Raw genomic sequence first — 24,444 nt, 5'->3', positions numbered from 1 at the left:
GCTGTGTTCTCCATGGGAGTTGGGAGATTACATTGTATCCTGCTGGCAGCCCCAAGGAGAACAATGCAGCTGTGTTCAGAGCCCTGCCCACAGCTTCTGTAGCCTATTAACATGAAAATGAAGATGATAAAGTGTTAAAAATAAACATTAGTGGCCATTAACACTTTATGCAAAAACATCGCTAAAACTTTCAATCTTTGAATCGTTTGAAAGATTATCTTTGCGTGTAAATGGGCCTTAACTCTGCCACTTAAAAGACTACTGATGCCTGCCTGACATGTAAATATAGAGTATTTTATTATTAAAAGACAAAAATGAAAATATGCAATTTCTGAATACAAATTGAGAATTGTAACATTATATCCTGTGAGAGATTTTTATAAAAATGTAAACAATTTACTATTAACTTAACAAGGCTGTCACAATCTTTTTGCACCCCTCTCTGCTGGCAGCATAAGGTAATGTCAGGCACACTGATTACATGTCTACAGTGTGAATGTGTGTAAAAAGTTTGGAGAAACTTGCCTTTTATCAGTACTCCTACATGCATAGAGGACTACTTAAAGCAAGCCTGGATATTCATGTGCTGCAGGCTAGCTCCACCCACTCTGCCCTCCAGCGATTGATTGATTGCTGTCTGCCTATTACCATGCATAGTGAGAGAGCTGCCAATGATTGGCTGGAGCGCGGGGTGGGTGTGGCCAGCCTGCAGCACAAGAATGTGCAGGACTAATTCTGTTTCTGGCTGCTACTAATAAATGCAAGTTTCTCCAAAACTACTGCACAGATCCACACAGCAGATATATCACAGCAATCAGTGTGACAGGATTACTTTATAGTGACAGATTCCCTTTAAGCATTTACTTAACCAAATTTTTTCCAATAAGATTTCCTTAACACTTCCTGCACTCATAGTTATGGTTGTCGTGGCCGTGATTCCCGATGCAATCTACGTATGTTGCAGTCCGGGGAAGTTATCTACTTCACTGCATGTGTCATTGTCATCTGTGATGTAAACCGTGGAACCCAGCGCCACTTTTTACGGCACACGGACTGTGTTCGCTGGTAAGTCAGACAATGACATTTAAAGTGGGCAAGAGACATATGGGGGGGGGGTTGCTTGAATTTTGGGAATTACTGATTCAAATGTAGAAGTTTAATCAGTAAAGTCAGTTACAATGCGATGTGACATTTCAATCACTTTGTGTGTATTGGATAGATTGCATATGCTTTTACCTCAACTATTGGACTTTCTTTACAATTACTCAAGAAAGCTCGCATTCTCTAAAATTGCATGTAAGACACAATCATGATTTTTACATGTGGCATACTTGTTTTTTTGCATTGCAGCCACATATATTGCGGACTGAGAAAGCACTTGGCTGGCTGTGAATCATAGTAGTAAACATGACCTAAGAACAATGCAAAAACATCATAGATCAATGTATTTACTAAATGGAATCTCGAGATAATTGTTTTTATATGATTAATGTGTTAGAGATTCACTTTTGGCAAATGTAAGAGAATAGTAAGCAAAATGACACCCCCATTGTAGTCTATAAAACTGAGAACTAGCGAAACAGGTAAACAGATTTGCTCATCTGCAATGCCATGTTATATTTCACAGCTTTCGTTAAAAGTTTGGTCTGGTTTAGAAAATCTTTTCTGAAACACCATGTTATGATACTCTGACTTCATAGAAAAGAGTGTACATCCATAGTAGAGAGGAGCTATAATAATGTCACTTTCTCAGAAGGATCTGGCCTGTCTGTGCAGATACCCCATTGATTTCACTAAGTACCATTAATAGAGATGAGCGAGTATACTCGCTAAAGGCAATTGCTCGAGCAAGCATTGCCTTTAGCGAGTACCTGCCCGCTCGGGACGAAAGGTTCGGGTGCCAGCGGCGGGCAGGGAGCTGAACGGAGGAGAGATCTCTCTCTCCCTCTCTCCCCCCTGCTCCCTCCTGCTGACTGCCGCTACTCACCGCTCCCTCGCGCCGGCACCCGAACCTTTCATCTCGAGCGGGCAGGTACTCTATAAAGGCAATGCTCGCTCGAGCAATTGCCTTTACCGAGTATACTCACTCATCTCTAACCATTAACACTTAGAGAGAAGGTGTCATCTGAAAATAATCTATTATATAAATTACATTTTTTTGTTAAACATATTTTTTAAAGAATTTTTGGTTATTCTTTTTATTTTTGGTCACAATTTACAATTTTAAAAAATCCTAAAATTCTGCATTTTTCACACTGACCATAGAGCCTTATCACATATGTTTCCGTCAGCATAGATACATTAGGGCTTGTTTATTGCAGGACATATTGTAGCTTCTGCTAGTACCATTTCAGAGTACAGCCAATGAATATTTTGATTTGCTTCTTATTCATTTTTTTATTGGAGATGGGTTCACCAAAAAACGCAATTCTGGGGTTGGATTTTTTTTCTGATTATGGTCACCGTGTGGGAAAAATAATGCGTTACTCTGATAGATTGGACTTTTATGGACACAAAGATGCCAAATATGTTTGAGATTTTTTAGCTATTCTGCAGGCATGATTTGATAGGCAATCAGCCTTATCAGCGCTGGGGGCCTTCAGAAGGCACCACATCTTGCTGCAGGGTGATTCGGGACCCCCCTGAACTTTGATCAGGGGATTTAAAATGCCACTGTCAGGATTGCTAACAGCCGCTGTTAGCGATCACGCTGATTGTGGCTGTTGTCAGTGGGTGTCAGCTATAAGAAACAGCTGGCACCCGCATTGTACGGAGTGGGATCACCTCCTGGTGATGGGGTGTAACTGTATGTCCTATATCGTTAAGGGGTTAAAGGCAGGTTCTAATGTGTAAGTAGGGGTCTTGCTACTTTTGCTCCAGTTTAGATAGTAACTGATAGCAGGAGGTCCAAGCACTGAGACATCCCATGATCAACATAGTCTAAGGATGCTAGAATGCTTGTAACGAAAAGGAACTGTCTAACGTGGACGAAGCCTTTGACTTTATTTTTATGACAAAAAAGAATGTACATAACCTTTTACATATTGTTTGTTCTCTCCAACATTTTTGCTCACATAGTCTAGCTGTCCACCCTGATGGAGTGAGAGTGGCCTCAGGACAAACAGCTGGAGTGGACAAGGATGGTAAGGTGAGAAGCATGCATACCTTTTAGACATCCCATTTGTTTTATATGAAAATGAATGCACACAACACAAGTCTTTCTCCCAATGTAACATACATAGTAACAGTATTTTTGGCTGAAAAAAGACTTGTGTCCATCCAGTTCAGCCTATTACCCCCAATATTGATCCAAAGGAAGGCAATAAAAAACCCTATGAGGTAGAAGCCATTTTTTCTCATTGTAGGGAAAAAAAGATCCTTCCTGACTGCAAGTCTGGCAATCAGAATAATTCCTGGATCAACAACCCCCCTGAAGTAATCAATGACTATAACACATAATATTGTTACACTCAAGAAAGACGTCCAGGCCCCTCCTGAGTTCACCATCACCACAACCTCAGGCATAGAGTTCTATAGTCTCACTGCTTTTACAATAAAGAACCCCCTTCTATGGTGTAGAAACTTTTTTCCTCTAGATGTAGAGGATGCCCCCTTGTTAAAGTTACGGTTCTTGGTATAAATGGATCATGGGTGAAATCGCTATGTTGACCCATTATATTTACACATAATTATTATAATGCTCCTCAACTATCTTTTTTCTACACTAAATAACTCCCATCTTCATAACATCTCTGGGTATTTTAGTCCACCCATTCCATTTATTATTAAGTTGCGCGCCTTTGAACCCCTTCAAGTTCCGTTATGTCCTTGAGTACCGTTGCCCAAAACTGTACACAATATTCCATGTGTGGTCTAACCAGTGACTTGTGAAAAGGAAGAAAAATGTTCTCATTATGTGCACTTGGATCTAATGCACCCCAATATCGTATTTGCTTTTGCAGCAGCTGCCTGACACTAATTGCTCCAGTTAAGCTTACAGTTAACCAAAGTCCTCACTCCTTTTCCATGTCAGTCTTACTCAGGGGTTTACCATTTAGTGTGTATTGGTGATGTGTATTTTCCCTGCCCATGTGTATAACCTTACATTTATCAGTGTTAAAATTAATTTGCCATTTTTCCGCCCAAACCCCCAACTTATCCAGATTTGCAACCGTATACTCTCCTTTTTTGTGTTAACTACTTTACATAAATTTGTATAATCTGCAGATATTGATATCTTACTTTGCAATTCTTCTACCGTTAATAAATATATTTAAAAAAAAAATAGGGCCCCAAACCAACCCCTGTGATACCCAACTAGTAATGTGGGCCCAATCAGAGTATGTACCATTAACAAGCACCCTCTGTTTTCTAGCACTGAGTCAGTTACTTACCTGCTTACACACAGTCTCACCCAGACCAGGCATTCTCATTTTATATACCAACCTTTTATGTGGCATGGTATCAAACGCTTTGAAAAAATCTAAGTATACAAGATCCTGTGACAATCCCCGTTCCAGTGTAGAACTTACCTCCTCGTAGAAGCTGATCAGATTATTTTGACAGTAGCAACCCCATGTTGATATGGAGTGACATAGCTATTTTCATTAGAGGTACTCCAGGATAGCATCTCTTAGAAAACCCCTCAAACATTTTAACCACAATAGGAGTTAGAATAACCAGCCTATAGTTTCCAAGCGTACATTTTGACCCCTTTTTTGAATATTGACACCACATTTGCTATGTGGCCAGACCCCACCACTATACAGTCCTTAAATATAAGAAACAATGGTCTGTTTTTCACATCACTTAATTCCCTTGGAACCCAGGGGTGTATGTCATTGGGATTTGGCGATTTTGTCTATTTTAATCTGTTCAAGGCAGCTCTGCATTTCTTTCTTGATTATACTTGTGAAATTTGATGGAGAGTTTACTTTATCACTCTATATTTCACCTCACATTTCATTTTAATTTAGCCGTTTCAACAACTAAAATAAACTACAATGGAGAAAGCTGCATTTATGCATAGTCTCTTTCTACAGTATTGATGGGGGTGCCTTTATCCCTTTTCTTTCAATAGGTACACAACCTTTTTTCAGGACTCCTACCTAATAAATATTTAAGGCATATATTTTGGATATGTCATAAATATCTCAGTTGGTAATACCCCTTTAAGATTTATTGTGGCCTTTGGGGTTGGTTCATCGTGACAATATGGCCCTCAGACTAGAAAAGGCTATGCACCCTTAGTCTATAAGGTATAACTTATACACAGCTCAAAAAATTAAGGGAACATAATCAACACAGTATTACCCCAAGCCACCTTAAGTTCAGGGATTTCAAACTGTCCAGTTTAGAAGAAAGCATAAGCGATTGTGAATCAATTAAACTTGCTTTGGTGCAAATAAAAAGGACAACAGGTGCATTGCAGAGGCAACAGTAATGCAACCCCCAAAAATGGATTGGTTTTGCAGGTGGTGGCCACAAACAATTACTCTCTTTTTATTCTTTCTGACTGATTCTTCTCTGGTTTTCCATTTTGCTTGCGTACTTATCACACCTGGTAGCATGATGTGCTACCTGCAGCCCTATCAGGTTACACAGGTAGTTCTGCCACTCCAGGATGGCACAACCATACATGCTGTTGCAAGAAGATTTGCTTTGTCTCCCAGCATAGACTCAAGACCATGGAACAGATACCAGGATATGGCTCAATCCATGAGGAGAGCTGGTCAGGGCTGTAGAAGGGCATCAACCCAGCATCAGGACAGGTATCCGCTCCTTTGTGCGAGGAGGAACAGGAAATGCACAGCCAGAGCCCTACAAAATGACCTCCAATGGGTTACTGGTCTGCATATTTCTGACCAAACTGTCAGAAACACACTCTGCGAGGGTGGCATGAGGGCCTGTCGGCCTATAGTGGAACCTGTGTTCACAGCCCAGCATTGTACAGCTCAATTGGTATTCGCTAGAGAACACCAGAATTGGCTGCTTCGCCATTGGCGCCCTGTTCTCTTTACAGATGAGAGCAGGTTCACACTGAGCACGTGTGACAAATGTGAAAGAGTTGCTGCCTGCAACATTATTTCCTTCAATTTTTACAAGCAGTGTAGTATAGTACAGGACAATTCAGGGAGTCCTGGGACATGTGAAAAATACATTGAAAGCACTTTGTATTTTACTTGTATGGCCATCTTGTCATTTATAACAAAAGTCAGAATTTCCCCTTGGCACACACAGATGAATGACAACCAAAGCTGACTATTTTCACTAAATGCTGACTATCTAATGTGTATAGTGATGTCCCAACTAGAGGTGAGCGAGCACGCTCGGATTAGGCAGCTACTCGAGCGAGCATCGCTCTTCTCGAGTAACTGCATTCTCGTCCGAGCAGGCTCGGGGGGAAGCCGGGGGGAGAGTGAGAGAGATCTCTCTCACTCCCCCAGAGCCTGCTCGGACCAGTATGCAGTTACTCGTGAAGAGCGATGCTCGCTCGAATAACTGCCTTATCCGAGCACGCTCACTCATCTCTAGTCCCAACTCTTCCCCAATGGCAGGTGGACAAAAGGGTCCATCAAGTACAACAGGCTTTACCCTTTTGTTCTCAGTGGAGACAAACTGCTGCTAGAAGTGTCTGTTGGCAGCTTACTCCCCTCTCACCACTGAGCCAAGCATGCATGTACAATTTACAACTCTATGGAAAGCTGGTAGTTGGTTCTGAAGCCTCCAAATGTCATCCAAAATAGAAAAGGAAGATTAAAGATAATGAAGCTGGTATCTAATACAGATAAAGCAAGCACTTGTATATTGAAAATATTGTATACTTAGGCCAATGTAACTTGAGGGATCTGTCTATCGGGATTTGGAGGAATAGTTGTCAGCTGAATGACCAAAATACTGTATAGCCAGCTTTAGTCAAAGCACTACTTCTTATAAAAATACTAAGTTGGCTAATGGGGAATTCCTGCAGTTATCTATATATAAGCCAATATTTACTTTAACTTTGGAAGGTTTATTTTGAATTTCAATTACAATTAAACTCCTTTGGAGGACTTTGATGCAGCCATCATTAGTTACTTTTAGTGCCCCCACAAGGTGTTTTGGTGCTCAAGGCAGTGGATTTCATAATGTGTCCCTCCCAATCTTGGCCCCTGAATTCCATTCTAACCATGGGATGGATAATTTTTTTAATTGCCAACTTTCGCGCCTCTTCTTTTACGAGTCCCTAGCATTTTTTGTTATACTCTCCATTTTGTTCCCACCTCTAGACACTTGTGCAGTGCTCCATGTAAGGCTGGACCCTTTGTCCCGGATTTTTATATGTACGATGTATAAATTGAAATGTTATGTACTGTATTTTTCCATGCTTGTATGCTTTAACGTGCTATTCATATAATAATCTTTATTTGTATAGCGCCAACTTATTTTGCAGCACTTTCAAGCATGGGAGAACACAGACAATACAACAATTACATGTGATATATAATCAGTTTGAAACAAATGGGGTGGGGGTGATACAGGAGGTACAAAGGATGGGGGGGAGATAAGGCATGGGGGAACACAGGCAGAATGGGAATTACATGTGGAAATCAGTTATTAAGAAGCAAACGGGGTGGGGTGGTAAGGAGGTGCAGGGGTACAGGTCATATGCAATAAGCAGGGTGGAAGATGTGGGGAGCCATAGGAAGGGGCAGGGGGACTAGGTCAGGAGATTTGGTATGCCTCCCGGAAGAGGTGTGTTTTTAAGCCATGTCTAAAGTTTCGTGCATAGGGAATTGTCCGGATACCTTGGGGTAGCGCGTTCCAGAGGTTGGGTGCTGCTCTGGTAAACCCTGTAGGTGAGCATGTGAGGTTCGTATTAGAGGGGTGTTTTGTCTGAGTGTTTTAGCGGATCGGAGTGAGCGGGCTGGGTGGTGTATGGACAGGAGGGAAGCGATGTACGATGGCTCCATGCCATGGAGAGCTTTGTGGGTGAGGAGTTTAAATTTAGTTCTGTAGTGGATGGGCAGCCAATACAGCGACTGGAATAGTGCAGAGGCGTCTGAGTAACGTCTGGATGGAAAAATGAGCCTAGCTGCTGCGTTTAGTATGGATTGGAGAGGGGAGAGTCTGGTGCGGGGAAGGCCAATAAATAGCGAGTTGCAGTAGTCAAGTCAGGAGTGGATGAGGGCGACAAGTGTATATAGTCTGTCCGTGATGAGGAACGGCTGGATTTTAGCAATATTTCTGAGGTGCCAGCAGCATGTTCGGGCCAGAGATTGTATGTGGGGAGTAAAGGAGAGGTCAGAGTCCAGTGTGACCCCAAGGCAGTGGATTTAAAAAAAATATATTTATGACATTTTTATCCTTCTCTCTTTGCAGCCAATGGTGTTTATATGGGATTCATCATCACTTCAGATATTACATCAGATCGGCTTGGGTTTCTTTGAAAGAAGTGTTGGTTGTCTTGCTTTTTCCACGCAGGCAAGTTTTCATATTCAGCAGTCCTTCTCATTCAGTCCTTCAAATATCTCCCGAATTCTTTAACATTTTTCATTACCTTCTTATGTTCCCAAAATGAGGCCACTTTCACATGATAGTATTTTGGTCAGTATTTTGCATTCGTATGCCAAAGGACTGGGTTCAAAACACAGAAAAGGTGCAACAACTTTCCAGTATACATGTTCTCTGTTTATGGTCCACTCCTGGTTTTGGCTTAAAAATCCTGACAAAAATACTGCCGCCTGAATGTCGCTTTGTAGCAGACTTTTATAGGGGTAAGGGACAATGGTTATGCCAGTTTAGCAAAAATCAATATTACCCTATCTTAAAAAAATATTTAATTATAGAAAGTCATATATATTTTTTTACTTCATAATTCTTTATTGTTACTTTTGCATTACTTATTTTGCCAAGCATCATACAATATAATTCGTCTCCCAATATTTCTCATCTTTTCACAGGACTCCGGGCTATACCTTGCCGTTATAGATGACTGCAATGACCATGTTTTATCTATCTGGGAAACTGTGAAAGGAAACAAGATTGCAGAAACGAAGGTCTGCTAATATAATTTTGGGGCAGCAAACCTACAAACCCTTTTTCTAAACTTATCTGCATCTTGTTTTTACTCCAAGGAGGAGTCTACCACTCTACCCCCACCCCCTGCACCCCCACCCCATGCATGCAGCACTTTTTCTTCCAGTATTTTGTGCCGGATTTGCGACTGAACCGCCAAACGGAGGTTCTAGCTCCGATGTGAAGGCAGCCTTAATCACTGTCTTGTGGTTTTGCTGTATGATTCATAATGCAATAAATTACAATGGTATAAAGATTATCTTGACAGTTAAACTTGGGTATACAGTGATTAATTCTTGTACTTATACTGTTGATTTGGCTTGTGCTCTAACCTCTTGCACCAGCAGTGTACCGGCATGGTGAAAGAGTGGGCAAAGTGATGTTATTGTAACGGGCAAAGATTGCTGAGAGAAGGCAGGAAGGTTGTTTCTCATTAAAGCAGTGGGCTGAACTGGTGGCTGTGAATGGGCAGAAGATCTCTGTTACTGTTAATAGAACTTAAAATGGCAGCAAGCAAGGTCTTTCAGTCGCAGAATATACATAACAAATCCATAGAAGAATCTATAGAAGCAGGGGCTGAGATGCAGTTACTAAAATAGCACTCAGAGAGCTCTCTGAACGAATCAGAAGCATCCGCAATTTTACTTATATGGCTAGATGTACCTCTTTTAATTGTTTTCCAGTTGGTGAGTTCATATTTTCTTCATCTGACTTTTTATGCAATATTCATACTGGTTTTACTTTTTTTTCCATTTTTTTTATTTTGAAGTGCACGAATGAGCCAGTGCTCTGCGTTGCTTTCAACCCCGTGGACAGCTCTTATATCGTCACTATAGGCAAGTCGCATATTCACTTTTGGAGTTGGAGTGGTGCTTCACTTACTAAGAAACAAGGCATTTTTGGGGTAAGTGCTTTAATATGACTTCCTTTGACATGTGGTATCTTAAAACTACATTACTTCTATTCAACTCCATTATCCAAACCTCCCATCTATTGGTAGAATAGGGGTCCTTCGACCCAGTTTCCCTATTCTTTGTAGCCACAATCCCTTCAGAGTTGAACGCTTGTGGACAGCCTTCTCCACTGGAATCTATGGCAGTTACAGAAAGAGACATAAATATTTAAGATGGGCATACCGCTTATAGCTGACATATAATAGTATTTGATTAGCTGCACTAATTCCAGAAATAGAATCCTTAAAATTACATTGCTTTATACATTATCTATTTTTCCTTACTTATATAGTGCCAACCGGATCTACGTCGGAGTCTCCAATGCAGATGTGTGCTATGGATGCCTAAATACTTGTTTATGAAAACTGTAACTTCTACTAAATTATTTCTTACACTATTTGTTTGTGATCCCTTGCAGAAGTATAAAAAGCCTCGCTATGTGCAATGTGTGCTATTTGATCGAACTGGAGATGTCCTCACCGGAGACTCAGAGGGACAGATATTAACCTGGGCCAGAAGCGCAGCAGACACACGGACATTAGGCAAAGGTGCAAAGGGTGAGAGATAACAGATTATAACACTTAATCTACAATTGTTACATCTTTAGTATGGAGCATGATTGGTCCTGACCAATGGAAATGTGTCCGTTGGTCGAAACATTTATCTTTCATACATCAACGTTTTTCCTGGTCAATTGAGGTAAATGCTACAATTTGCATTTAATTTACCATCATCTGAAAACTGTATTGTGCAATTTTTTTCACAATATAAACAATTTTCAGGGGGAAATATTTTTCCGTGTATGTTCTATTTTTAATCTTTATGCTTATTAGAAGGGAATGCTTGACTAATCATGGCCAGTTTACATCTATGGCCAACTTTAGTCTAAAAATATTCTACACAACCTATTACTGATCATACAGTTCTGAGTTTTCTTCCTTGCTAAACCATAACTTTAGTCCCTGTCCTACAGATACGTATCAGATATCACGTCACACGCGTGCACATGATGGTAGTGTATCATCACTGACGGCTCTCCGAGGAGGCTATGTGCTCAGTTCTGGAGGAAAGGATAGGCGCTTAGTATTATGGAGTGACACACTGAGCCAGCTTAAGGAGTATGAGGTAAGCACTTACACAGAAAGAATGAGGTATTAATTTGGTGTTGCTTTGCTCAAACATTTTTTCACTTTTTATTTTTTCAGATTCCTGAGCAGTATGGGGCTGTACGGTCTGTTGCAGAGGGCATAGAGGGAGAGCTGCTGGTTGGCACAGCGAAGAATGCCCTGCTGAAGGGGTCTTTGGAACAGGGATTTACACCTGTTGTACAGGTTTGGCTGATACATTTGTGTATATAGGCTAATTTCATAAAACAAAAGACAGTGCATTAAAGATCACACGAGCACAAAGAATGTTAGAAAGCAAATCCATGAAAGAATGAAAAGTAGTACCCATATTACACTGGGTACTCAAAAGAAAACACCTGACATATCACAGTACCGTAACTTATGGGACATGCATCTCAGTAACTTGCATTCAGGGACAATAACACAAAGGTCTGTGAATCAGTCAGTACACAATATTGTAAAACCACCATAGGACTTTTAGTAATATAGAATGCAGAATAAAATGGCCCAAGTCACTAAATATGCATTGCAAGAGTGAAGAATATGTAGATAACCGTAATGTAATGAGAGCAATTCAGAGCATGGCAGAAATGTAATAGTTGAAGTCCAACACAACTAGAAGAAGTCTGATTTTTCAACATGGACTGAAGAGTATTTGACTCGTCATTTCAACTATAATCTCAAAATGCATTCTCTGCAATTCCTTCTCATATTTCTATGAGCAGAACTGCTACAACAACAAGCAGGAGCGACCTGAACCTAGAACAATGTAGCTGAAGCGTCACCTGTCTGTTCCGATCACAAATGGCTAATTTAACCATTTTACACTGTTGCCCCCAAAAGTAATTTTCCCTTCAGTCCCAAAATAGGAACATATCCCAGCAGAAGGTAAATGGGAAACTTTTTGAAATGTTTGGGAATGTTTTCTTCTTCCCTTCTTTAATCTATTCTTGTTTTGGTTTAATAAGAGATGTGAATGGAGATGCTATTTTTGGGGATATTTGTGAAGTAAAGCTTCCACGGCACTAGCATCAGAGTATACTGTACATGCTTACCAAACAGATGGACCATGGACAGAACTTGTGTTATCAGTAGATTTGGATAATGTTTAGGTAGGCTATGCTCACATCTGCATTAGAATCCTCTGTTTAAGGCCGCCTGCAGACGAGCAGGTCGGATCCGGCGGGACCCGACCCGAGCGCCTGCAGAGACAAGCGCGTACTCACCCGCGCCTAGCGGCCCCGGCTCTTTCATGTGCCAGCAGCCGGCGCACGCGCAGACCGGAGTCGGCGTCCGGGTGAGTCACGTTTCTGCGGTCGTCTGCATAGGAGTGCGTATTGTAATGCACTCCTATGCAGGCTTTCAGTGGCGGAAATCCCGCGGGAAATCCTGCCGCGGGATTTCCGCCCGTGTGCAGGCAGCCTAAAGGTTCCGCTGCAGATTCAGCATAAAATTCCAGACAAAAGTCCTGCATGAAAACTTTTTCATCAAGTAAATGTTGATGGCTAAATGGAAAATAAACAGACCTCATTATAGTCAATGGGGTCTGCCCTGTGCCATTTAGTTTAGTCTTAAGATCCGTTTAGCCAGGGAATTCCCCTTTTCTGCTCCCATAACGAGGCAGGAAAACAGAACCCCCAAACGCAGGTATGAACATAGTCTTAACAGTTTGTTTTGTTTGTTATAGTATTATTGGTTAAGCATCATATCATGAACATGGCACGCAGAGGCCACCATTACTAGCATAGCTTACCAATGGAAAATGAAAGCAGGTTAGTTGATAGTAGTAAGAGGAAGATAGGTCAGTCTTGTGGACACTACTTCATTGATTTTTTCTTTGATTTACCTGGAACATGCTTTAAATATACTGATTGTTCTTATCTGCAGGGGCACACAGATGAATTGTGGGGGTTGGCTACCCATCCATTTCTTAATATCTTTCTGACCTGTGGTCATGACAAGCAATTGTGTATTTGGAATGGTGATGACCATACCCTGAATTGGGCATGTGTATTAGAGGTGAGACAACTTTTGCAGAACACATAAATGTTACACTAGGGTTTAATTTAAAGGGGTTTAGTCATATAGACAACTCCTGGCCATATTCCCTATTAGGGCATATAGGCATTGTAAAGGAGAAACCTCCATTCAGAATAATCCTTCTGTGCATCAGAGTAGAGAGTCACAATGGTCAGTTTTCGCTGTCTGACCACTCCCATATGTTTCATAGCTACATTTTGTTGCTGCAATACAGTGGCTAAATAGTGTTAAGAGGATTAGACTATTTAATGGTCTATAAACACTTTTATAAGAAAAGTTATTGCACGCATGTATTTATCTAGGCACACGTGACTATACTTAGATACAGTATTTCTTTCCCATAGGATCATGGTTTATGTGCAGATTTCCATCCCAATGGACAAGAAATTTGTGTGGGTCTTAGCACAGGAAAGTAAGAACAAAAATCTGTTCCTTTACCCTTCTATAACTCATTCTGTACCTGTATTATCCTCTACTGACTTGGTATTGCAGTAGCATTCCAGTTTTGTATACCCACATCAGTGTGTGGCTCCTTCTCTAATTTCTCTCAACTCCACTGTAGCAGTGACATGTCCCTTCTCTACAGGTGGCTGGTCCTGGACCTACAGAGCCGCAAAATCCTGTTTGTGCACTCTGATGGAAATGAGCAACTTTCTGTGGTCAGATACTCTCCAAGTGAGTAAAGGAAAAGGACACAAGTGCCTCTTTTTTGTTTCAAAATGATTTTATTGATTTATTCATTTTTTTGACAAACTGAGAAGCTTTAGCAAGTTCCCCACGCAGGGGGTATCTTAGAAATTAAATTAAGGTGAACTTTTGAAAACCACACATATATTCAGCTGGTACGGTGCAGAACAAACCTCTTTTTTAGAAGTGCCTCTTTTTAAGTGCATTTTTCTGTTTTAAAGTGTGTTTATATTCAGTGTTCTTCCCAGATCTTAGGTCAGTTCTGGGATATGAGTACAGGGTGTAGATTCTTAGAATTCTCACACAAACTTACGGGACTTTCAGCCAAAAATTTTTTGATCCACAGTTTATTTGTCAGTGAATTTAAAATCATGGTTTGTAAAGGGAACATTTAGAACAAAACATTTTGAGTTTCATAGTTTGCTTTCTATTATCTACTTTTATGTCTTTTTTCCCCTTTATGACCTTTTCTGTCATATTACTTACTGCATGGTTTTCGTTATTTTAGTAACAGAGCATATAAGGCCGTTAAAAGTCATATGTTCATTCAGTTCAGCCTATTACACCCCTTTCCTCCAATGTTGATCCAGAGGAAGGCAAAAAACCCCAATGAGGTAGAAGCCAATTTTCCCCATTTAAGGAAAAAAATTCCTTCCTGACCCAAATCTGGCAACCGGAATAATCCCTAGATCACTGACCCTTCTGATGTCATAAGTGATTATAACATATAATATTGTAACGCTCAAGAAAGGTGTCCAGGCCCCTCTTGTACTCTTTTAGTGAGTTTACCATCACCACGTCCTCAGGCAGAGTTCCATAGTTTCACTGCTCTTACAGTAAAGAACCTCCTATGTTGGTGTAGAAACCTTCTTTCCTCTAGATGTAGAGAATGCCCCATTGTTACTGTCACAGTCCTGGGTATAAATAGATGACGAGAGAGATCTCTGTAATGTCCCCTGATATATTTATACATATTACTTTAGTTGCCCATCTTTGTACCCACTTCAGCTCCGATATGTCCTTCTTGAATACCAGTGCCCACAACTGTCCACAATATTCCATGTGTGGTCTGACTAGTGACTTTTACAGAAGAAGGACCATCTTGTCATGCGCCCCTAGACCTCTTTTGATGCGTCCCATGATTTTATTTGCCTTGGCAGCAGCTGCCTGACACTGGTTGCTCCAGTTAAGATTGTAGTTAACTAAAATCCCCAAGTCCTTTTCAATGTTGGTGTTACCTAATTTTGTGTTTTTGCTTTGACAGATGGGAATTTCCTGGCTGTTGGCTCCCATGATAATATCATTTACATGTATAGCACAGGCCAAAAAGATCATAAAGATTATTCACACGATAACTCCATGGAAGAAAAATGTAGCTCCCAAGAAGAAAGTGAAAACACCGAAGGAGAGGGAGATAATTTAGTGTGTGAGAGAACACAGCAGTACACACGATATGGAAAGTGTATGGTATGTTTTATTGTTTGCTTTGCCCAGGATCCATTCCTACTCCTTACCTGTCAATGTCATTTTGTGATATCTATTATCACTTATTTTAAAATTCACAAGTTCTCATACTGTGGTTTTTCCAGTTTACCATGTTTTTTCTGGGCTATGGTTGCTTGAAAACAATGTCACAGTGCTACTGTAATATATGTTGCATTCGATTGGCTGGAATAAACAGCCCAATAGGATGCGCATTTATCTCCTACATACATCGGAGTCATTCATTGTATTTCTGAATCCCCTGCATTAATACCACTTTCACACAAATGTGTCATAAAAGATAGGTGAAGCTTCTTCAGAGTCCTCAAAAGGCTTTGTTAATAAATTTGTTGCACCCTGAACCATTTGAGTGCCTATGCTGATAAATTACCACTTGTGTATTGTACAGGATCCTGAAGAAGATCCTGTCATCAACATAGAAAGTGATTCAGCAGATTCTTGTAGCTCTCTGATTTTTACATGGAAGGAGTTACTTAATTTTATCTACATTTACATTCAGCATGAAAGTCAACAAAAAAAATTCCTAAGTGGAATTTATTTTCCATTTTATCACCACAGGGACACTCTAGCTTCATCACCCATTTGGACTGGTCAAAAGATGGAAATTATATCATGTCAAACTCTGGAGACTACGAGATACTATACTGTGAGTATTGAGTATTTTTATATTTTATCATTAATTTCCATTTTTTCGAGATAATCCATATATACACAGATGGAAATTAAAACGTGGGGGGTTCCAGTCTCTCGTGAATAAATAATAATCTTTCTTAAGTGAAAAGTTACACACTGTTGTAATGTACAATAGGGAGATTAGCTAAATGAAATGTGCCAATATTCTAAGGCAAATCCCTGAAAATGGAGTATGTGGCTGTGGAGATATTTGTGCTAAATAAAGGCCCATTTACATGGAGCAATGATCGCTCGAAAATGGCTAAAAAGCAATCCTTTGAGCGATCATCGTTGCATCTAAACCCGCGGCCATTGTGCACTTTTCGTGCACTGCTAGCTGATCGTTAAATTCAGGCCAACCTAAAAATCGTTGTGCGGTCTTATCAGCAGTTCTCCTCGGGTAGTGCTGATATCATTGTTTCCCATCGGAAAACAAAGGAACTGAAAGCAGATAAGAGCCCTTGGGCTATTAACTGCATTCAGCTAAGGCTTCATTTGCACACTAAATAGCTATTAAGTAGCTGAGTAGCTACTTAAAAGTTTATGCTAAATGATCGCTCAAAGCTGTCACTCAAACTGTCGTTTTGAGCGATCTTTCAGCGATCATCACTCCATGTAAATGGGCCTTAACAGCAATCACAAGCACTGTAAATCCTTTATTTTTTTCAGTGGAGTTTAGAAAATGATAGCTGAACTGTGATGCTGCCATGTATAACAATGACCATTTTAGTAACATTAGGCACAGTGTTTTAAAATGTGATGTGCTATTAGTAACTTCCTTATGGATGGTTGAGAAACTGGATTTTATAATACCCTTGTTCTTGCAAACACAAGTTTTAGGGCTTTTCTATAAATTAATGACTTGTCATCTAGAGCCATATTAAATGCCATATACAATATATAAACTGTATGATAACTGGACGGACATTTAAGTATTATTATATTATAACTATAAGCTGTAATGAGACACATTAAGAAAAATAAACTGGTGCTGCTCAAATAATTGCAATAATATTGTGAAGGTGTTCATACACATTGGAAGTTATTGGCCAGCAGCCCTAACTCCTAGTCCCCTGTATATGCACAGTCGACTGTGCATGCTCTTTTGAAACATTGACATGTTGCAGAAGTGGTGCGGATTTTCCACAGCAAGCCACATCCAAAAACCACATCAAACTCCACATCGTTAGTGCGGATTTTGATGGGATCTGCAACAAACTTCACACCTCAAATTAAAAGGGTGAAATCTGCTGTGGATCTGTATCAAAATCCACAGCGCAAAGTATGCCGCGGACTTTGGTGTAGATCTACACCAAAATATACCACACATGAACAGACCCGTAAAATGCTCACACCTGTCATTGTAAATGAAATCACAACTTTATAGAGCTGTTTTTTAATATCTGCAGTTGTCTCACCTTTTCTGCTTCTTATTCCTATCAAGGGGATATCACTGGAGGCTGCAAACTTATCAGAAACAGATATAAAAACAAAGACCGTGAGTGGGCAACATACACCTGCGTACTGGGATACCATGTTTTTGGTAAGTTACAGCTAGTCCATGACCTACCCGTCTGTGATTATAAGTGATATTACATCTCTCTACTAAGCAAATAAAGAAAGGAAATAAGAACAAGACTGAGAAGATGAGAACTCCTCTTCGCCTAATTTTGGCTCTTTATTGACCCCATGCCCCAGATGCTTACCCACATACAGAATGCGGCATCAAATGATTTGCACAAACACACGCACCACATACACAAACATCAATAACATTTACATTTTATACTGGCTCAGTCCTGTCCGTACATAATCTTTAGCGTAAAATATGCTAAACGCCTCTCTAGCAATACCTGTTATATGCTACAGTCATAGGGGTGATTAGCATCACCTAGAGAGGAATGCCTTAATACATTTTCATCAGTCAGAAAAGTTGATTGGCGTGTTCCTGTGGTTTTCGCTTTTCTTTGACACATACCTCCCATGTATATTCACAGGTGTATGTATGAGCTCCTCAGATCTTACAGTTTTTTGTGATGTACATTTTGTTTGGCTGGGGTATATAGTGCCTGCCAGTGGTATTGTGAGGGCCCTCCTTCCATATATAAAGTAACCATGCATGTTCACTTTCAGTGCTGAATTATCATTGAAGTTCATAATATCTTTCTACGTTTCCCAGATATTTAAAGGGGTTGTCCCGCGATAGCAAGTGGGGTTAAGCACTTCTGTATGGCCATATTAATGCACTTTGTAATATAAATCGTGCATTAAATATTGGCCATACAGAAGTTATACACTTACCGCCTCTGGTGCTGGCGTCCCCATCTCCATGGCGCCAACCAAAGCTGCCTTCTCCCTGGATTAGACGCGCTTGCGCTGAAGGGGCCGCTCCGGCGCGCTCGCGGCGCACAGGTCTTCTGCGCATGCGCAAAAGACCTCTGCGGCGCGAGCACTCCGGAGCCGGACAGAAGAGGGCAGACAGCGCAAGCACGTCTAATCCAAGGAGAAGGCAGCTTTGGTCGGCGCCATGGAGACGGGGACGCCAGCACCGGAGGGGGTAAGCGTATAACTTCTGTATGGCCAATATTTAATGCACGATGTATATTACAAAGTGCATTAATATGGCCATACAGAAGTGCATAACCCCACTTGCTATCGCGGGACAACCCCTTTAATGAATCAATATCTCCCACAGGAAAGCTAGATAAGAGCAGAAGGTGATAAGCATAATATATATATGCAGCTATTGTAATAGGACCAAGCCCTCTATATTGATAAGGTAACAGAACCTAGCTTACTTAGCAGAACCAAGTTTATGACATAGATACGGTACCAGAACTAAGCTTATTGCCTCAATGCAAGAGCAGAATTACGTTTTCTACATAGATACAGTAATAAAACCCTTTTTATTACATAGATACGATACCAGAACTTAGCTTCCTACATAGATATGGTAATAGAACCAAGCTTATTACTTAGATACATCCTCACAACTGAGCTTACTACATAGATACAGTAATAGTAGAAAGCCTACTGCATAGATGAGGTATCAGAACTAAGCATACTACACAGATAGGAGAAGTGACCTAAGCTTATGTTTGTTTCTGACAGAAGAAAAATATATCAACTAACAGCACTGTATGTAGGATAAAAAACAAACCGCTCTAGTATAAGCATATGACATATGGCTGCATTCCCTAATTTTGCAATATACCTGGAGACATTTGAAGAAAATGGTGCAAATGTAACCTAAATTACAGGTGTAGAGAATATGACCCAAACATATGAATACATTTTCACACACATATAGGGTACGGACACAGGAGGCAGGTCCATTTAGGATTTTCTACAAAATGACGCAAATTTACAAGCGAAAATGCAGTGGATTACTCAGAATTCACCTTTTGCATCGCAGAGGACGAAATCTACACTAAAAATCTTCAGCATAAATTAACCGGCAGCATGGAGCTATCACATCCTGGCCTGCAGAACTTTCATTCCTAGAGGAGGTATGTTTTTACGTCCTCTAGGAATTAAGCCCAGCAGGCCAGGACGTAAAAAGGCAATGGGGCCGTCACTACGGGGTTAAATATAAGCCCGTCCCTGAAAATCACCCCTGTTTGTATTAAAAATAAAAATAAAAAATTTATATAAATATATATATTTATTCTCGCCTCTCCGCCGCTGCCATGTAAATATTCCCCAGCAAATCACAGGCAGAACCTGGCCATTATTCATAGAATTCAATGAATGACCAAGAACTGCCTGTGATTGGCTGAGTGCTGTCACCAATCACAGGCAGGACTCAGCTGTCATTTAATGAATGGCTGAGAGCTGCTTGTGATTGGCTGAGCTCTCAGCCAATCAGATACAGCCCTTTCAGAAGACAGGGATTTTACATCCCCGCCTGCTGAAAGCGCTTCAGAGCAGTGCAGGGAGAAGACAAGCTAGACACGCCTGAGCCCCGGCAGCTGAGGAGAGATGAGTATATATATTTTTTATTTTTAACACATTCTAGGTATGATCTTAATTAGTATTCCCTCGCGGGGAGTCCTTTTGGCACTAATCACTGTGACAGAGCTGTCACAGTGTTCAGTGACAAGGGGACTGCCCGCGGGGGAATATTAATGCACACCACGGACCTATGGTGCACGCATGTCCTATGTTTGCAGGTACGTGCGTTTGCACGCCTGTAAAACATGAACGTGTGAACACACCATAGGGAACCAGTGTGTCTAATAGGAGCGTGTTTTTGTGTGCGCAACTGTACGCACATAAACACGCTCGTGTGAAGGCACCCTTGCTGTACTACTTTTATTTTTTTTCAAGGACATTTAATTTTTTATTTAATTTTCTGCCATCTTCTGCACGCAATAACTTTTTTTCTTTTCCGTCAACACAGTTATACAAGGGCTATTTTTTTGCGGAACATCCTGTAGTTTGCGTTGGTATCCTTCTAGAATACGTATACCACTTTTTGATCGCTTTTTATTGCATTTCTTTTTTGGAGACAGGGTGACCAAAAAGGTGCATTTCTGGCGTTATTTGTTTTTCTGACAACGTTCATCGTGCGGGGTAAATAATGCATTATTTTGATAGCTCTGATTTTTTGTTTTATGATTTAGATTCTTTTATTATAAATATGGCAAAAGACGGCCAAACTTTTATTACTTTTTTTTTTACAATTAGTAAAACTTTATTTATCTTGTTTTTACTTTTTTCTTAGTCCCCAGAGTGCTGTGATTGCTTCTACAGTATGATGTAATGTCATCGCATTACATCATACTGCAATCTGGCAGACAGTCTATCAAGCCACCCCATGGGGACTGCTTGATAGGCATTCTGCCATGACAGCCCTGGGGCCTTTCAGAAGGCCCCCGGCTGTTTTGACACCCGCAGGGCTCCCTGTGATCTCATTGCGCAGTTAGTCGATGGGAGGAGATCATTAATATATTTTATTTTTATTTATTTCTAATAGGGGTTTGGCCTGAAGGATCTGATGGGACAGATATTAATGCTCTTGCCCGCTCCCATGGAATGACCATGATCTCAGTTGCAGATGATTTCTGTAAAGTTCACCTCTTTCGCTATCCTTGCAACAAGCCTAAGGTATGAAGCCTGACATGTTTATGTGTTATGTAATATCTCGCTAATATAATATAAAATATTTCTAATTCATCTGATTCATATCTCTTCAACAGGCTCCAAGCCATATCTATGCTGGTCATGGAAGTCATGTGACCAATGTTCGCTTCACTCACAGTGATAATTATCTCATCTCATTGGGTGGGAAGGATGCAAGCATTTTTCAATGGAGAGTTGTCAAAGCTGCCAGCATTCCTCGAAGCCATTCATTGTCTTCCACCTCTTCGATAGATGCTGCTCACTGAGGGGGCCCTATTACTCAAATCTAAATCTTGTAAGAATTACGTGCTGAACAAAGAGCCACATACAAGTCATGCTTTTCACAACTATTATATCTGCCAACATCCATTGTTACCTTACTCAAAAATGCCATATAAGGTGACTTCTGAACCAACTTTATACAGGTGCTCACGAAAAATGGTGCCAACACAACAGCCTGCAGCCAATGGCACAAAATGACAAATATGGTACAACACAGCAAGTAGTATCGGGCATACTAGCTGCTCTGCTTTATGCCAACCACATTTCTCTTAGGGCACTTTCTTACACACATCAGAATATGCGATTGAATATTCCACTGTCAAAATCCACATGTCTAAATACAGATTTCAGCCATTTGGTGGACATGTGGATTTTTCTGTAGGCCGGAATATTCTGCAGCATACTGCTAAATATTCTAGTGTGTGTGAAAGCACCCTCATACTGTACTCCCTTAGCTTGGGATCACACTGGCAGTTTTTGATACTTTTTTTGAGACAAAGCCAGGAGTTGATCCAAAAAGAAGGAAAAAAAGTATAAAGGAAAGACTGATACCTCTCTTTATATCTAATTCAATGTTTTTCTAAAAGAATAAACTGCATCAAAAATCCTAAAAACTCTGTGATTCCAGGCTTAAGCTAGTTTCACATGAGGCGCATTTTACAGTCCAGCGCCCTGCCTTGATCGCAGATCTAATTACCCAAATAGACAGCAACAAAAAGCATGTCTGTTCGGGTCATTAGACCCGCGGTTGGACTGGGATATTCGGTGTAATATGGGTAGAGAAATACTTTTTGTGAAACTATCCACAGGGTGGTTTCACGCGCCTTTTTCTGACAGTTTTTCAGGACCCACTTCTTGTTTTTACTCAAAGATTGCATGAAAAACTTCCGCAGAAACCTGGATGTAATATGGATATGTGCCTTGGGGTGATCACAGATTTTACTCACCTGAACTCAGAATTCGGGTCAATAAACCACACGGCCTGGAAATGCGCCCATAATATGCATGTATGAAACCAGCTTCCCTTAAACTGCTAAACTGTCCCAAGACTGAGCCATAGGTCTAAAAACCATCCTAACTACTGAAGCACAAGCACAGCAAATACTGCAATAATAAACTCACAAAGTGCCTCATATACTGTCTTTTGTACATATCATAATGTAAGCCTCCAGATGTAAACACAAGCATATATAAACTTTTTTTAAAGAGTGAAGCAGGGTAGATCTTATATAATATATATAATATATTAAAGAGTATTGGGGTTAGTACGAGGTCGCAGGGCTACACCGTGCTCTTTGGTTGCGTGACCCCTTTGAGGTCAAAATCGCCATGTAGCCCTAATTTAAAATGTAGAATGCTTTGCTGGTGCTCACATACTCATACTGTTAGTTTGAATCCCTGATATATATGAAATGCATCTACCAAATATTTTACTGTAGATCCTGCAACATATCCCCAAAGTTATGATGCTTTCTATCCCATAATGTGTCATTACATGTAAACAATCTTGACATTGAGCCATATTGATCAATAGTGCATACCAAGTAATATGAGAGCTGCGCCTGCTGAGAGCCACATGCAACCTCCCTCCCACTCTTACAATGCGCCTTCCCTCTACGTTTTATCTTTTTGATACCGTCTTAAGCACCTTTGTTTGACCCCTTAATGTATATAAAGATATGTTTAATTACTGTCCACCAGTTTATATGAATTTTTATTAAATAGATATATATGAAATATTAAAATGGTTGTGTCATTATTAGTTTTTAAAGCATACCTGACTTTTCACATGACTTCTCAGAATAAGCTGCGGTGTGTGCACATGAAAAATAACACTATATATGGCTAATACATGACTTGTATCCTTTACTTATCACCTAACAGCATGTCTGTGTGTCTCTGTTTAACTCACTGCTTCTCCCACACTTCTGTCTATAGACTTAAAGGGGTTCTGACATGAATAATGTTTTTATGCTTTAGCAGCCATTGTTCCCTGGTGTGCCTAATGGACCCAGGGAACCCATGGGTTAAAGGAGATGTCTCGAGGAAGCAGTGATTTTTTTTTTTGCCCAGTCCCCCTAATTAAACATACATTACTAATTACCCCTGTAAATGACTTTCCTAGCTGGTTTGTGCTTACCGTTCCAGCGTTTCAGCAACTTATAAAAGTTTCCCCAAGATGGCCGCCGGCTCTTTCCCCGTCGCTCGCTGCAGCCCGACGTGCGCGCTCCCGAGACGCTGCCAGCTGTGTCTCCATGGCAACCGGACGCCCTGCAGCCGCCAACCAGACGCCGCGCAGCCGCCCCGCAGCCGCCGACCAGTCACCCACCGCCAGGCAGCAGGTAACCGGCGCTAGCCCCCGGCTCCCCAGCGCTACGCTCCCGGCTCCCCAGCGCTAGACCCTCAGCCCAGGTGAAGGCCCCGGAGCCCAGCGCTAGGTTCCGGAGCCCAGGTGAAGGCCCCGGAGCCCAGCGCTGGGCTCCGGGGCCTTCACCTGTCAGTGAACATCACCCCCAACCCATCACTTACCCCCCTGGCCCAGCGCTAGTTCCCCCGGCCTAGCGACAGCCCCCCCCGGCCTAGCGACAGCCCCCCCATCGCAGCGACAGCCCCCCCCGGCCTAGCGACAGCCCCCCCATCGCAGCGGCAGCCCCCCCCCCGGCCTAGCGACAGCCCCCCATCGCAGCGACAGCCCCCCCCCGGCCTAGCGACAGCCCCCCCATCGCAGCGACAGCCCTCCCCGGCCTAGCAACAGCCCCCCCATCGCAGCGACAGCCCCCCCCGGCCTAGCGACAGCCCCCCCTCCCCCCCCCCCCATCGCAGCGACAGCGACGACAGCCCCCCCCCCCGGCGCAGCGGCAGCCCCCCCCCCGGCCCATCACTTACCTGGACGGCAGGACAGCTGGGCGGCTTCTCCGGACAGCTGGGCGGCTCTGCACCTTCCTCTAACAGAGGAAGGTACAGAATGGCCGCTCCAGCGCGCTCCCGAGCAGTGACAG

The 24,444-nt window shown here is 41.6% G+C and overlaps 1 protein-coding gene across 1 annotated transcript in view; it reads left to right on the top strand.

Moving 5' to 3' along the window:
• Positions 1 to 23,182, top strand: part of EML3 (EMAP like 3) — a 65,790-nt gene extending 42,608 nt beyond the window's left edge. The window contains exons 8-23 of the mRNA XM_066582704.1: positions 916 to 1,065; positions 3,079 to 3,148; positions 8,362 to 8,463; positions 8,943 to 9,038; positions 9,827 to 9,961; positions 10,429 to 10,567; positions 10,984 to 11,135; positions 11,216 to 11,341; positions 13,025 to 13,156; positions 13,522 to 13,589; positions 13,764 to 13,852; positions 15,129 to 15,331; positions 15,926 to 16,013; positions 17,484 to 17,582; positions 21,018 to 21,148; positions 21,241 to 23,182. Coding sequence (XP_066438801.1) covers positions 916 to 1,065; positions 3,079 to 3,148; positions 8,362 to 8,463; positions 8,943 to 9,038; positions 9,827 to 9,961; positions 10,429 to 10,567; positions 10,984 to 11,135; positions 11,216 to 11,341; positions 13,025 to 13,156; positions 13,522 to 13,589; positions 13,764 to 13,852; positions 15,129 to 15,331; positions 15,926 to 16,013; positions 17,484 to 17,582; positions 21,018 to 21,148; positions 21,241 to 21,429 — 1,969 coding nt within the window. The 3' untranslated portion in view covers positions 21,430 to 23,182. The remainder of the gene's footprint in view (positions 1 to 915; positions 1,066 to 3,078; positions 3,149 to 8,361; positions 8,464 to 8,942; positions 9,039 to 9,826; positions 9,962 to 10,428; positions 10,568 to 10,983; positions 11,136 to 11,215; positions 11,342 to 13,024; positions 13,157 to 13,521; positions 13,590 to 13,763; positions 13,853 to 15,128; positions 15,332 to 15,925; positions 16,014 to 17,483; positions 17,583 to 21,017; positions 21,149 to 21,240) is intronic.
• The last annotated feature ends 1,262 nt before the right edge of the window (positions 23,183 to 24,444 follow it).

Source organism: Eleutherodactylus coqui, chromosome 11 (assembly GCF_035609145.1).
Source record: "Eleutherodactylus coqui strain aEleCoq1 chromosome 11, aEleCoq1.hap1, whole genome shotgun sequence".
Classification (NCBI taxonomy): domain Eukaryota; kingdom Metazoa; phylum Chordata; class Amphibia; order Anura; family Eleutherodactylidae; genus Eleutherodactylus; species Eleutherodactylus coqui.
Note: the sequence above shows the minus strand (reverse complement) of the source record. Positions and strands in the feature narration are given on the sequence as shown.